Source organism: Salmo salar, chromosome 18, assembly GCF_965601325.2.
Source record: "Salmo salar chromosome 18, fSalSal1, whole genome shotgun sequence".
Classification (NCBI taxonomy): domain Eukaryota; kingdom Metazoa; phylum Chordata; class Actinopteri; order Salmoniformes; family Salmonidae; genus Salmo; species Salmo salar.
This window is the reverse complement of record NC_138308.1, coordinates 53517992-53531629: the sequence shown is the minus strand read 5'-3', so window position 1 is coordinate 53531629 and position 13638 is coordinate 53517992. Positions and strand designations below refer to the sequence as shown.

The following is a 13638-nucleotide window of genomic DNA, read 5'->3' as shown; positions in this document are numbered from 1 at the left end:
AAAGAAATTCCACCGTGAAGCTGAAGGGACTGGAGAGTGACCCAGCAGCCTGCAGCAGTGTGGTTCTCGGCGTGAGAGGTGGAAGGAGGGTTGGGGGGTGGCAGAAACCCTGACATCTCAGACCTCCAGACAGACAGCTCAGGGATTAAACCTTGACACCCCAGACCCTGAGGTCCTCATGGGTCACAGGCAAAGATGAATGGCCATGGAAGGTTACCAAAATCTCTCCAGGTGGACGAAACGTCAACAGTCACGAGGCATTATCCACCGTGTTAAAGGAAAACGCTTTCCAAAAAAAACCTCTTTGGGTATTTGTTTCATTAGTCCATTGTTGACATAAGCAAAACATTTTGGGACTGTCAGCCAGCACCCAAGTTTTCAAAATATGTAACTTTCAAAATACAGAAACCATCCTTGTATAACCTATTTTGATTCATATGATGCAAAACACGGCGTCAAATTATGCAAAAAAACGCATCATACGGGGATAATTTCTGTATTTTGAAAGTTACGTATTTTAAAAACTTGGGTGCTGACAAGCAAAAGATTTTAGGACAATGTCAACAATGGACTAATGAAACAAAAACCTAAATATTTGTTTTTTGGGGTGGAGTTTTCCACCTTTAAGTGTCGCTGGGTTCTTACTGGTCTGGGCTAAATCACAACCAGTTAACCCAGACCCTAACCAGACCCACGACAGCTCTGAGCCCGGAATAGTCTGCCACGACAATCAACCAGGATGCCCTGAGTCACTTTGATTTATAATGCCTCTCAATAGGTGAAATTACTGCTCAATGAAATTGCTGCTCAGTGATTTTGCTTTCAACTGGGGTCCACATCATTTTCTTAAGAAAACAGGGTGGGGGGGGGGGGGTAATGAATGTGAGAAATTTGGAATTAGTACATTTCAGGGGAAGATCATCAAGAAGTGAATAATGTGAAGTCCACTGGGTGAGATTAAACGACCAGTACAGATCAGTATCTCCACTGAACCACCCCCCAAAAAATACCAATAGAAAATCAGTATCTCCACTGAAACCCCCCAAAAAATACCAATAGAAATCAGTATCTCCACTGAACCCCCCAAAAAATACCAATAGAAAATCAGTATCTCCACTGAACCCCCCAAAAAATACCAATAGAAATCAGTATCTCCACTGAACCCCCCCCAAAAATACCAACAGAAATCAGTATCTCCACTGAACCCCCCAAAAAAGACCAATAGAAAATCAGTATCTCCACTGAACCCCCCAAAAATACCTATAGAAATCCAATGTTTCCCCACCATAAGCTGCAGTATGTCCAAGTGACCTCACAACAGCAGACCGCATGTAACTCGCTCGCACGGTACGTCCACGTCCGACTTCCTCATCAGCGGGATCATCTGAGGGGGTTGGGGGGCCCCGGCTCCCCAGTGGGTCGGGGGGCCCCGGCTCCCCAGTGGGTCGGGGGGCCTGGCTCCCCAGTGGGTCGGGGGGCCTGGCTCCCCAGTGGGTGGGCCTATGCCCTCCCAGGCTAAGCCCATGGCTGCACCCCTGCCCAGTTATGTGAAATCCAGAGATTAATTTACATTTACTGATTTCTTTATATGAACTGTAACTCAGTAAAATCATTACACGATGAAAGTCTCTCTGCCCCAAACAGCCAGCCAGCCAGCCCCCAAACAGCCAGCCAGCCAGCCCCCAAACAGCCAGCCAGCCAGCCCCCAAACAGCCAGCCAGCCAGCCCCCAAACAGCCAGCCAGCCAGCCCCCAAACAGCCAGCCAGCCCACCCCCAAACAGCCAGCCAGCCCCCAAACAGCCAGCCAGCCCCCAAACAGCCAGCCAGCCCCCAAACAGCTGATTGTTGAGTTGCAGCGGTCAGTGAAAAGCAGTCAAACACACCTCCCACAATATTTCAAAATACTAAAATCGTAGGAAAAACATTGTTTAGGAAGCAAATGGCTGAAAACAGAAAACATCTAATCTGTCTATTTATCAAGATGATCAACTCCCAACAGAGCCAACAGTCGTCTGACTGGTACCAGCAGAGAGCATCATCCCTAGTGATGGAGCCAACAGTCTGACTGGCAATGAGACAGCTCTATGAGGAGACAGTTGGACAAGGCTGTCTGAATGTATTAGTTACAATCTGCCACAATAGGAATGACTAAAATGGGACGGGGTTCAGTTGACGTCAACACCGCCTGGCACCGGGTTCAGGTGACGTCAACACCGCCTGGCACCGGGTTCAGGTGACGTCAACACCGCCTGGCACCAGGTTTAGGTGTGTGTGTACGTACATGGTTTCCTACCTTACCAGAATGTTCTGACAAGGTTGGATAACAAGACTTTTTTTATTTCCTAAATATGTTAAAATTATATTTTAGGCTTTAGGGTTCAGGTTACGTTTAGGGTTCAGGGGAAAATAGGACTTTGAATGGGAATACAATTTTACTCTTCAAAAAGTCCAGAAAATTCATGAAAACAAAGCTGTGTGGGTGTCCATAGTAGTGTGTGTCCATAGTAGCGTGTGTGTGTCCATAGTAGCGTGTGTGTGTGTCCATAGTAGCGTGTGTGTGTGTGTGTGTGTGTGTGTGTGTGTGTGTGTGTGTGTGTGTGTGTGTGTGTCCATTGTAGCGTGTTCTCTCCTACCTTGGCTGAGGAATTCCTCCATCTTGTCTTTGAAGGGCTGCAGGTGATCCTCAGACGATACTTTACACACCTTCTCCACCTCTGTGTTGCACGCTGGAATGACAAGACTAAACTGTTTACAAAATGTCTGACGGCCACATAATGGCAATACAATGGCTGATTTCAAGAAAAAAAAGAAAAAAAAACACAATTTATATATTTTTTTCTTTAACCTTTATTTAACCAGGCAAGCCAGTTATTTTAACTAGGCAATTCAACAAATTCTTATTTACAATGACGGCCTAGGAACAGTGGGTTAAACTGCCTTGTTCTAGGGCAGAACAATTGATTTTTTACCTTGTCAGCTAGGGGATTCGATCCAGCAACCTTTGTTACTGGCCCCCTCCACTCTAACCGCTAGGCTACCCGCCGCCCCTCCACTCTAACCGCTAGGCTACACGCCGCCCCTCCACTCTAACCGCTAGTAACCTTTCTGGGTAAACTATTACCCAGACCCCTTCTCTAAAATCCCTGAAATGGGCCCTCTACTTAGAGTGGAACTAACCTTTCCTGATCAACTATTAATCATTGATAAATGTGACTCAGCACAGACAAGAGCTGCCCTGTGACACGAGCCTACCAGATGAGCTAAATAACTTCTATGCTCTCTTCGAGGCAAGTAACACTGAAACATGCATGAGAGCATCAGCTGTTCCGGATGACTGTGTGATCACGTTCTCTGCAGCCGATGTGAGTAAGACCTTTAAAACAGGTCAACATTCACAAGGCTGCGGGGCCAGATGGATTACCGAGACGTGTACTGCGAGCATGCGCTGACCAACTGGCAGGTGTCTTTACTGACATTTTCAACTTCTCCCTGTCTGAGTCTTTAATACCAACATGTTTTAATTGAGGATACCCTAGGATAGGGGGCGCCACAGCGCATTTTGAAAAAAAATCGTTCCCATTTTCAACGGCCTACTAATCAAACTCAGAAGCTAGGGCATGCATATACTTATTATATATGGATAGAAAACACTCTAAAGTTTCTAAAACTGTTTGAATGGTGTCTGTGAGTATAACAGAACTCAAATGGCAGTCAAAACCCCGAGACCGATTGAAACAGGAAGTGGAATTCTGAATTGTGGACTCGACTTCTCATCTTTCCTTATTAATCACACCGTTAACAATGGTTCAGTGAGCACTTCCTATTGCTTCCACTAGATGTCGCCAGTCTTTTCACAGTGGTTTGAGCCTTATACGGTCGAAACTCAGTGAATGAGACGAGTTGGAAATTGGTCACAGGGGATGGGCCATCACCATTATGACGCCGGCGGCCATGTCTACCCCCACCTTTGGAAACGGTTTTAAAGGCCATGAAATCATCCCCCTCGAATCTTATTGGCTCTCTTGGTGTTACAGGCCCTGAAGATTAATGTTTTACAACGTTTGACATGTTTGAACGAACCTACAGGCGGGAGAATCTCATTTTATCCGGAACTTCAGCCCTGCGCTTGGAGAGAGCCATAGGACGCGCTACCAACAGCAGGCTAATGGAACGTGAAGTATGGACTTTTTGACCGAAAATACATCTGTTGTGGACCTGGGATGCTTTCTGATGAAGACAACTAAAGGTAGGCGATTATTGACAATATTATACAAGATGAGATGTGACATGCGATTGTTTCCAAGATGGCGCCGAGCTCTGTATATTAGCTCATTTTCTGAGCATCGCATCTCCTTTTATCGCAAAGTGTGATTACCCAGTAAAGTTAATTTAAAATCTGGTATGACAGGTGTTCAAGAGATATTCATCTATAAATGTTAGATTGACAATATAAATTTAAAAAATCGTTATAGGATAGTAATTTAGGGAAATGTAGCATTGTTTACCGGGACGCATTTGAGGGGAAATTATTTAGTCAACGTCAGACAGAGATGTAAAATGCTGTTTTTATATATAAATATGACCTTTATTGAACAAAAGAATGCATGCATTGTATAACATGATGTCCTAGGGGTGCCATCTGATGAAGTTTGTAAAAGGTTAGTGCTGCATTTAGCTGTTTTTTGATTATATGTGATGCAAGTGGTTGGTCGGAAAATGGCTATGAAGCTGCTTTTTACGATGGACTCATCTAACATAATCTAATGATTTGCTTTTCCTGTAAAACCTTTTTGAAATCGGACGACGTGGGTCGATTCAGGAGAGGTGTATCTATAAAAAAAATAATATATATATTCTTAATTTTTTTTTTTAATTATGATTTTTTTTTAATGCTAATTGGCGACATGATTTTTCGCTGGATTTTGATCCCGCTGACGGGATGAGACGCTGAAGAGGTTTTTAAGCAGACCACCATAGTCCCTGTGCCCAAGAACACCAAGGTAACCTGTCTAAATAACTACCGACCCGTAGCATTCACGTCTGTTGCCATGAAGTGCTTTGAAGGGCTGGTCATGGCTCACATCAACAGCATTATCCCAGAAACCCTAGACCCACTCCAATTTGCTTACCGCACCAACAGATCCACAGATGAAGCAGTCTATATTGCACTCCACACTGCCCTTTCCCACCTGGACAAAAGGAACACCCATGTGAGAATGCTATTCATTGACTACAGCTCAGCATTCAACACCATAGTGCCCTCAAAGCTCATCCTAAGGACCATGGGACTAAACATCTCCCTCTGCAACTGGATTCTGGACTTCCTGACGGGCCGACCCACAATTGGTAAGGGTAGGTAACAACACATCCTCAACGCTGATCCTCATGGGTCTGGGTCCTCAGATCCTCAAAAGGTTCTACAGCTGCACCATCGAGAGCATCCTGACAGGTTGCATCACTGCCTGGTATGGCAACTGCTCAGCCTCCAACCGCAAGGCACTACAGAGGGTAGTGCGAACGGCCCAGTACATCACCGAGGCCAAGCTTCCTGCCATCCAGGACCTCTATACCAGGCAGTGTCAGAGCCCTACAAATTGTCAAAGACTCCAGCCACCCCAGTCATAGACTGTTCTCTCTGCTACTGCACGGCAAGCCATACCGGAGCGCCAAGTCTAGGTCCAAGAAGATTCTTATTAACAGCTTCTACCCCCAAGACATAAGACTCCTGAACAGCTAATCAAATGACTACCCAGACTATTTGCATAGGCAGTTTACTTCTATGCTGCTGCTGTACTGTTATTATCTAGGCATAGTCACTTTAATAACTCTACCTACATGTACATACTACCTCAATTACTTCGACACCGGTGCACCTGCACATTGACTCTGTACCGGTACCCCCTGTATATAGCCTCCACATTGACTCTGTACCGGTACCCCCTGTATATAGCCTCCACATTGACTCTGTACCGGTACTCCCTGTATATAGTCTCCACATTGACTCTGTACCGTAACACCCTGTATATAGCCTCCACATTGACTCTGTACCGGTACTCCCTGTATATAGTCTCCACATTGACTCTGTACCGGTACCCCCTGTATATAGCCTCCACATTGACTGTACCGGTACCTCCACATTGTTATTTACTGCTGCTCTTTAATTATTTGTTATTATTATTATCTATTATCTTTGTTTTCTTCTTAAAACTGCACTATTGGTTAAGTAAGCATTTCACTGTAAGGTTTACTACACCTGTTGTATTCAGCATTTCACTGTAAGGTCTACTAAACCTGTTGTATTCAGCATTTCACTGTAAGGTCTACTACACCTGTTGTATTCAGCATTTCACTGTAAGGTCTACTACACCTGTTGTATTCAGCACAGGTAACAAATACAATTTGATTGTAATTTTGGGAAGTTCTGTCAAGGTACTGCATGTGGCTGCGAAGGCAAATCATCCAACAACATTCTGACCCCATTCACCTGTCGCCCCTGGTAACCCCTGGTAACCCCTGAATGAAGACTGACGCTGTGGAATTCTGGAATCTATTCTAAAACTTCCGTGAAGCTCCGAGAGTCACGCACCAATCAGTGGGCCATAATGAATTAGAGTCAGAGTGTCAGCGTCCAATCTAAATCCCAGCTGGACTGTCACCGCCCTCTCTCTACCTGACCTTTATAGCCTGTGTCAGGGAGGGCCATGTTGTTCTTTCCAGAGCACACTGGTTGAGCACATCTCAGTAGGCTAGACACCATCTGTCTGTAATACAGAGCCAGCCTACAGTCACCTCTGAAGATCACCAATATAACAGAGGGGGATGGATGGAGAGACCCCGGGTTATTCTGGTGCTGTAATAACCAAATATCCTCCTCTGCTGTAGCACAACACCACCGTTTAAACCCAACAGAACTGGTTCTGTCTGATGGGGAGCAAGCACCGCAAGGTCGCCCGACCAGCGACACGCAGGAGGGAGAGCGAGAGGGGAAAGTGCAGAAAGTGTTAGAGACGCCCGCTGCCCAGCTGAACCAGGCCCTTAACATTTATCTGAGCCTCTTGACTTACTGTAAAGAGAGAGGACCATATAACTACAGAACAGAGGGCTTACTGTAAAGAGGACCATATAGCTACAGAACAGAGGGGACTTACTGTAAAGAGAGAGGACCATATAGCTACAGAACAGAGAGGGCTTACTGTAAAGAGAGAGGACCATATAGCTACAGAACAGAGAGGGCTTACTGTAAAGAGAGAGGACCATATAGCTACAGAACAGAGAGGGCTTACTGTAGAGAGAGAGGACCATATAGCTACAGAACAGAGGGGACTTACTGTAAAGAGAGAGGACCATATAACTACAGAACAGAGGGGACTTACTGTAAAGAGAGAGGACCATATAGCTACAGAACAGAGAGGGCTTACCTTAAAGAGAGAGGACCATATAACTACAGAACAGAGGGGACTTACTGTAAAGAGAGAGGACCATATAACTACAGAACAGAGGGGACTTACTGTAAAGAGAGAGGACCATATAACTACAGAACAGAGAGGGCTTACTGTAAAGAGAGAGGACCATATAACTCCAGAACAGAGGGGACTAACTGAGGCTGAAAACTGAGGGTGTGTTTAGACCATGGAAAATCATTGGCGACGTGGACGACAAGGAACTTAAAGCTCTCGACCCGCTCCACAACAGCATCGTCGATGTGGATGGGGGCTGGTGATCTCCCCTCTTTCTCCTGCGGTCCTCGATCAGCTTCTTGGTCTTACTGACGTTGAGGGAGACGTTGTTGTCCTGGCACCACACTGCTAAATCTCTGACCTCCTTCCCTGTAGGCTGACTCGTCGCCGCCGGTGATCAGGCCTTCCACCGTTGTTGTCGTCGTCAGTAAAACTTGATGGCGGTGTTGGAGTCATGTATGGCCAACGCAGTCGTGGGTGAACAGGAAGTACATGAGGGAACTAAGCATGCACCCCTGAGGGGGACCCCTGTGTTGCGGGCTAGCGTGACGGAGGTGTTGCCTAGCCTCACCACCTGGGGGTGAACTGTCAGGAAGTCAGTTGCAGAGGGAGGTGGTTTAGTCCCAGGGACCTTAGTTTAGTGATGAGCTTGGAGGGGCACTATGGTGTTTAACTCTGAGCTGTAGTCAATGAACAGCATTCTCACATTGTTATTTCCCTTCTTGTCCAGGTGGGAGAGGGCAGTGTGAAGTGCAATTGAGATTGCTTTATCTGTGGATCTGTTAGGGCGGTATACGAATTGGAGTGGGTCTAGGATGATGGTGCTTCATGACCAGCCTTTCAAACCACTTCATTATTATACACGAGTGCTACAGGGTGATAGTAATTTAGGCAGGTTACCTTGGAGCTCTTGGGAACAGGGACAATGGTGGTCAGTTTGACACACGTTGGGATTACAGACTTGGACCAACGAGAGATTGAAAATGTCTGTAGACACCTGCCAGCTGGTCAGCGCATGCTTTGAGAACCCACCCTGGTATTCCATCTGGCCCCGCGGCCTTGTGATTGTTAACCTGTTCTAAATGTTTTGCTCACATCGGCCACGGAGAGCGAGATCACACAGTCGTCAGGAAAATCAGTTTTTTTTCTTTTTTTCCACGTAAGTCACAGTGTTATATTCCTGTAAGCAAGCGTAAAACAAGACATTTAGCTCGTTTGGGAGTTTTGTGTCGCTGGGAAGTTCATGGCTGGGTTTCCATTTGTAATCCGTTATCGTCTGCAAGACCCAGTCACATGCGACGAGCGTCATAGTCTGTGTAATATCATTCCGATTGCCTTTTTGCAGGCTCGAAGACTCGGAGGTCGTAGATTTCTTGTATGCGTCTGTGTCCACGTTCATTGTAAGCGGGTCTGCTTTGTCCGACCACTTCTGTATTGAGTGCATCACCGGTACATCCTGTTTTAGCTTTTGTTTGTAAACAGGATGCAGGAGAATGAATGGAGTCATGGTAAGATTTGCCGAAGGGAGGAACGAGGCAGTGCCTCGTATGCGTTTCTGTGTTGTAGAATACAGGTGGTCTAGAGTTTTAGCGCCCATAGGGGCACAGGAGATGTGTTGGTTATGAGTGAGGTGGGACGGTTTGAAGGTCACCCTGCATTAAAAACCATGTGATCAAAAGCACAAGATTTCCTTCAAAACTTGAAGCAGCACACCAGTCATTTATATAAAAAAAGAAAAAAAAAACACTTTGTTTTTCCTGAAGCCACCGTCCAATCCTGGAGAATCCACCGAGTACAACGTGCATAGCATCCTCATCCAGCCACGTTTCACTAAGACATTATATTGTTCAAGTCTCTCTGATAGACGACGCTCATCCGTCTTGTTATTGAGTGACTGGACATCGGCCAATAGAACGGAGGGGAGCGCCATTCGGTTCCCTCTTCACCTCATCATCCCACGTCTACGCCTGCAGTGTTTTGGTAGCCCGTGGAGCAAAGGATTATGGTCCAGGTATGAACAGATGAGTCAGAGATAAAGTCTAAATCAAGGTTAGTGATAACAGTATAACTATTAATAGATTAAAACAATACAAGTCACTAAAATGGTCAAGATGGGTTGGAACTCTTAACCTGTTATGGCTAGGGGGCAGTATTTTCACGGCTGGATAAAAAACGTAGCCGATTTAATCTGGTTACCACTCCTACCCAGTAACTAGAATATGCATATACTTATTACATATGGATAGAAAACACACTAAAGTTTCTAAAACTGTTTGAATGGTGTCTGAGTATAACAGAACTCATTTGGCAGGCAAAAATCTGAGAAGGTTTCATTCAGGAAGTGGCCTGTCTGACAAGGTGTCGTTCTTATTGTCTCTGTTTATTGAAGAGTGAGGATCTTAACTGTCCCGTGACACTTCCTACGGCTGCCATAGGGTCTCAGAAGGCGGTAAAAAGCTGAATCGTGGCTTTGCAGGCTCAGGCTGAAAAAAAGTAGCGCGTTTGGGTAGTGGCTGGTTACAGTACTGTGAGACTCAGGCTCGTGCCCGCGTCGACCGAAAGCTTTGTTTACTTTCCTCTGTTTAGCTAAAAGGAGATTCCCGGTCGGAATATTATCGCTTTTTTACGAGAAAAATGGCATAAAAATGGATTTTAAAAAGCGGTTGACATGCTTCGAAGTACGGTAATGTAATATTTAGATTTTTTTTGTCACGAATTGCGCCATGCGCACGACCCTGATTTACCATTTCAGATAGTGTCTGGGACGCACGAACAAAATGCCGCTATTCGGATATAACGATGGATTATTTTGGACCAAACCAACATTTGTTATTGAAGTAGCAGTCCTGGGACTGCATTCTGACGAAGACAACAAAAGGTAATCAAACTTTTATAATAGTAAACCTGATATTGGTGAGTGCTAAACTTGCCGGGTGTCTAAATAGCTAGCCCGTGATGCCTGGGCTATGTACTTAGAATATTGCAAAATGTGCTTTCACCAAAAAGCTATTTTAAAATCGGACATATCGAGTGCATAGAGGAGTTCTGTATCTATAATTCTTAAAATAATTGTTATGCTTTTAGTGAACGTTTATCGTGAGTAATTTAGTAAATTCTTAGCAAATTCCTCTGGAAGTTTGCGGGGGGTATGCTAGTTCTGAACGTCACATGCTAATGTAAAAAGCTGTTTTTTGATATAAATATGAACTTGATTGAACAAAACATGCATGTATTGTATAACTTAATGTCCTAGGTGTGTCATCTGATGAAGATCATCAAAGGTTAGTGCTGCATTTAGCTGTCTTCTGGGTTTTTGTGACATTATATGCTAGCTTGAAAAATGGGTGTCTGATTATTTCTGGCTTGGTACTCTGCTGACATAATCTAATGTTTTGCTTTCGCTGTAAAGCCTTTTTGAAATCGGACAGTGTGGTTAGATAAAGGAGAGTCTTGTCTGTGAAATAGTCATATGTTTGAAAAATTGAAGTTTTTGTATTTTTGAGGAATTTGTAATTCGCGCCACGCCTATCATTGGATATTGGAGCAGGTGTTCCGCTAGCGGAACGTCTAGATGTAAGACGTCGCCCTTCTCTGTCGGGACCATGTGACCCCCCCTGTAATTAAAGTGTAAATGGTCTCTCCGGTGGTTGAGGCCCGAGGACAGGGAAAGAAACATCATCTCAGTCCTGACAGAGCGATAGCTGCCTGCGATCAACTGCTCCTCATCAGTAGAACATGTAGAGTGTAGAACTTTATAAAAAGGTACAGCCGGCTACTGAAACTCATTAGGTTGAATGAAGGCAATGAGAACTAGCCACTCAAAACATCTATCTACAGCCTGATAGTGTCTCTAAGAGCTAACTGAATCGAGTTAATTAAGCATGGTGGCCATTTTGGCATCTGTCGCGGTGGCCATTTTGGCATCTGGCGCGGTGGCCATTTTGGCATCTGGGGTTTTGGCATCTAGCACGGTGGCCATTTTGGCATCTAGCAGGGCTGCTCTCCCTCTCCCACTGTGCCAAGGGCTGTGTCCCAGGTGGCACCCTATATATAGTGCACTACTTTATACTAGAGCCCTATTCCCTATATATAGTGCAACACTTTACACTACAACCCTATTCCCTATATAGTGCACTACTTTACACTACAGCCCTATCCCCTATATAGTGCACCACTTTATACTACAGCCCTATTCCCTATATAGTGCACTACTTTATACTACAGCCCTATTCCCTATATAGTGCAATACTTTATACTACAGCCCTATTCCCTATATAGTGCACTACAGCCCTATTCCCTATATAGAGCACTACTTTATGCTACAGCCCTATTCCCTATATAGGGCACTACTTTATACTACAGCCCTATTCCCTATATATAGTGCACCACTTTACACTACAGCCCTATTCCCTATATAGAGCACTACTTTATACTACAGCCCTATTCCCTATATAGTGCACTACTTTATACAACAGCCCTATTCCCTATATAGTGCTCTACTATATACTACAGCCCTATTCCATATATATATAGTGCACTACTTTAAACTACAGCCCTATTCCCTATATATAGTGCACGACTTTATACTACAGCCCTATTCCCTATATATAGTGCACTACTTTATACTACAGCCCTATTCCCTATATATAGTGCACTAGGTTTATACTACAGCCCTATTCCCTATGTAGTGCACTAGGTTTATATAGGGAATAGGGTGCCATTTGGGATTCAACCAAGCTGTCAGAGTTCAGGGTAGGAACTAGGATGTGTTTAGACACAACTCTCTCCTGCTTCCTCGTCTCATCATTTAATGAGCTGCTTGGAACCACATTAAACGAAGAGAATCAGAGAGAAATTGACCCAATTACTCCAAATGACCCTGATATGGTTATGCTCCGAAACAGGCCGGCCGCCCACCTCCGAAACAGGCTGCTGCCCTGCCCTCTCCCTGGCCTGCACGAGGGGCTCTGACAGCAGTCACCTCAGTGCTCTGTAGACGGGTCAGGTTTCATCTGGTGGATTGATAAAACAGACGTGTGGATTTAAAAAAAATATAAAGCGGGAAGACGGTGAGAAGTCTTTTCTTGAAAAAAAAATGCGAGTTACAGAGAGAGAGAGAAAGGGAGCGCGTTGCAGAGAGCGAGAGGGAGAAAGGGAGCGAGTTGCAGAGAGCGAGAGGGAGAAAGGGAGCGAGTTGCAGAGAGCGAGAGGGAGAAAGGGAGCGAGTTGCAGAGAGCGAGGGAGAAAGGGAGCGAGTTGCAGAGAGCGAGAGCGAAAGGGAGCGAGTTGCAGAGAGCGAGAGAGAAAGGGAGCGAGTTGCAGAGAGCGAGTTACAGAGAGAGAGAGAGAGAGAGAAAGGGAGCGAGTGAGAGTGACCTTGAAAAAGAGAAAGATCTGTTTACCATTTCCAATGCGTTAACAACTTCCAGCCTTCTAAATGCTTGACCTTCAGGAAAACGACTTGTAGTTTACACACTGTGTTCAAAGCCCTGTTCTCTGCCAGCGCTGTACACTACATTCACATCAATATTTACACATGGAAGTGGAGTCCTTATGTCTGAAGCTCCCTGGATAATTTGAATAATAATTCAAGCAACCCCTGTATGATGAGCAATCACGCGAACAAGGTAACGGTCAAACAGAGAGAGGGCCTACGGAGAAATACACAGGCATGGTGAAGGAGTGGGCTTTTCAGAGAGCTGTACACTACACAAACAAGCCCGGTGCAGCTCTCTCCCTGGCCTGGCTGGCATTAGAAGCAGTGTTCTGGAACACCAGGGAGGGTAGAGAGGCAGGCAGAGGCAGGGAGGGGTAGAGGGCCTAGGAGAAGCAGGGAGGGGTAGAGGCCCTGGGAGAGGTAGAGGCCCTGGGAGAGGCAGAGGCCCTGGGAGAGGCAGGGAGGGGTAGAGGCCCTGGGAGAGGCAGGGAGGGGTAGAGGCCCTGGGAGGGGTAGAGGCCCTGGGAGAGGCAGGGAGGGGTAGAGGCCCTGGGAGAGGCAGGGAGGGGTAGAGGCCCTGGGAGAGGCAGGGAGGGGTAGAGGCAGGGAGGGGTAGAGGACCTGGGAGAGTCAGGGAGGGGTAGAGGCCCTGGGAGAGGCAGGGAGGGGTAGAGGCAGGGAGGGGTAGAGGACCTGGGAGAGTCAGGGAGGGGTAGAGGCCCTGGGAGAGGTAGAGGCCCTGG

At 45.9% G+C, this 13638-nt stretch overlaps 1 protein-coding gene across 1 annotated transcript in view; it reads right to left on the bottom strand.

Annotated features, from left to right (window-relative positions):
* The window catches only part of LOC106577438 (uncharacterized), a 135982-nt gene that overhangs the window by 19284 nt on the left and 103060 nt on the right, over window positions 1–13638 (bottom strand). The window contains exon 11 of the mRNA XM_082964550.1: window positions 2635–2727. Coding sequence (XP_082820676.1) covers window positions 2635–2727 — 93 coding nt within the window. The remainder of the gene's footprint in view (window positions 1–2634; window positions 2728–13638) is intronic.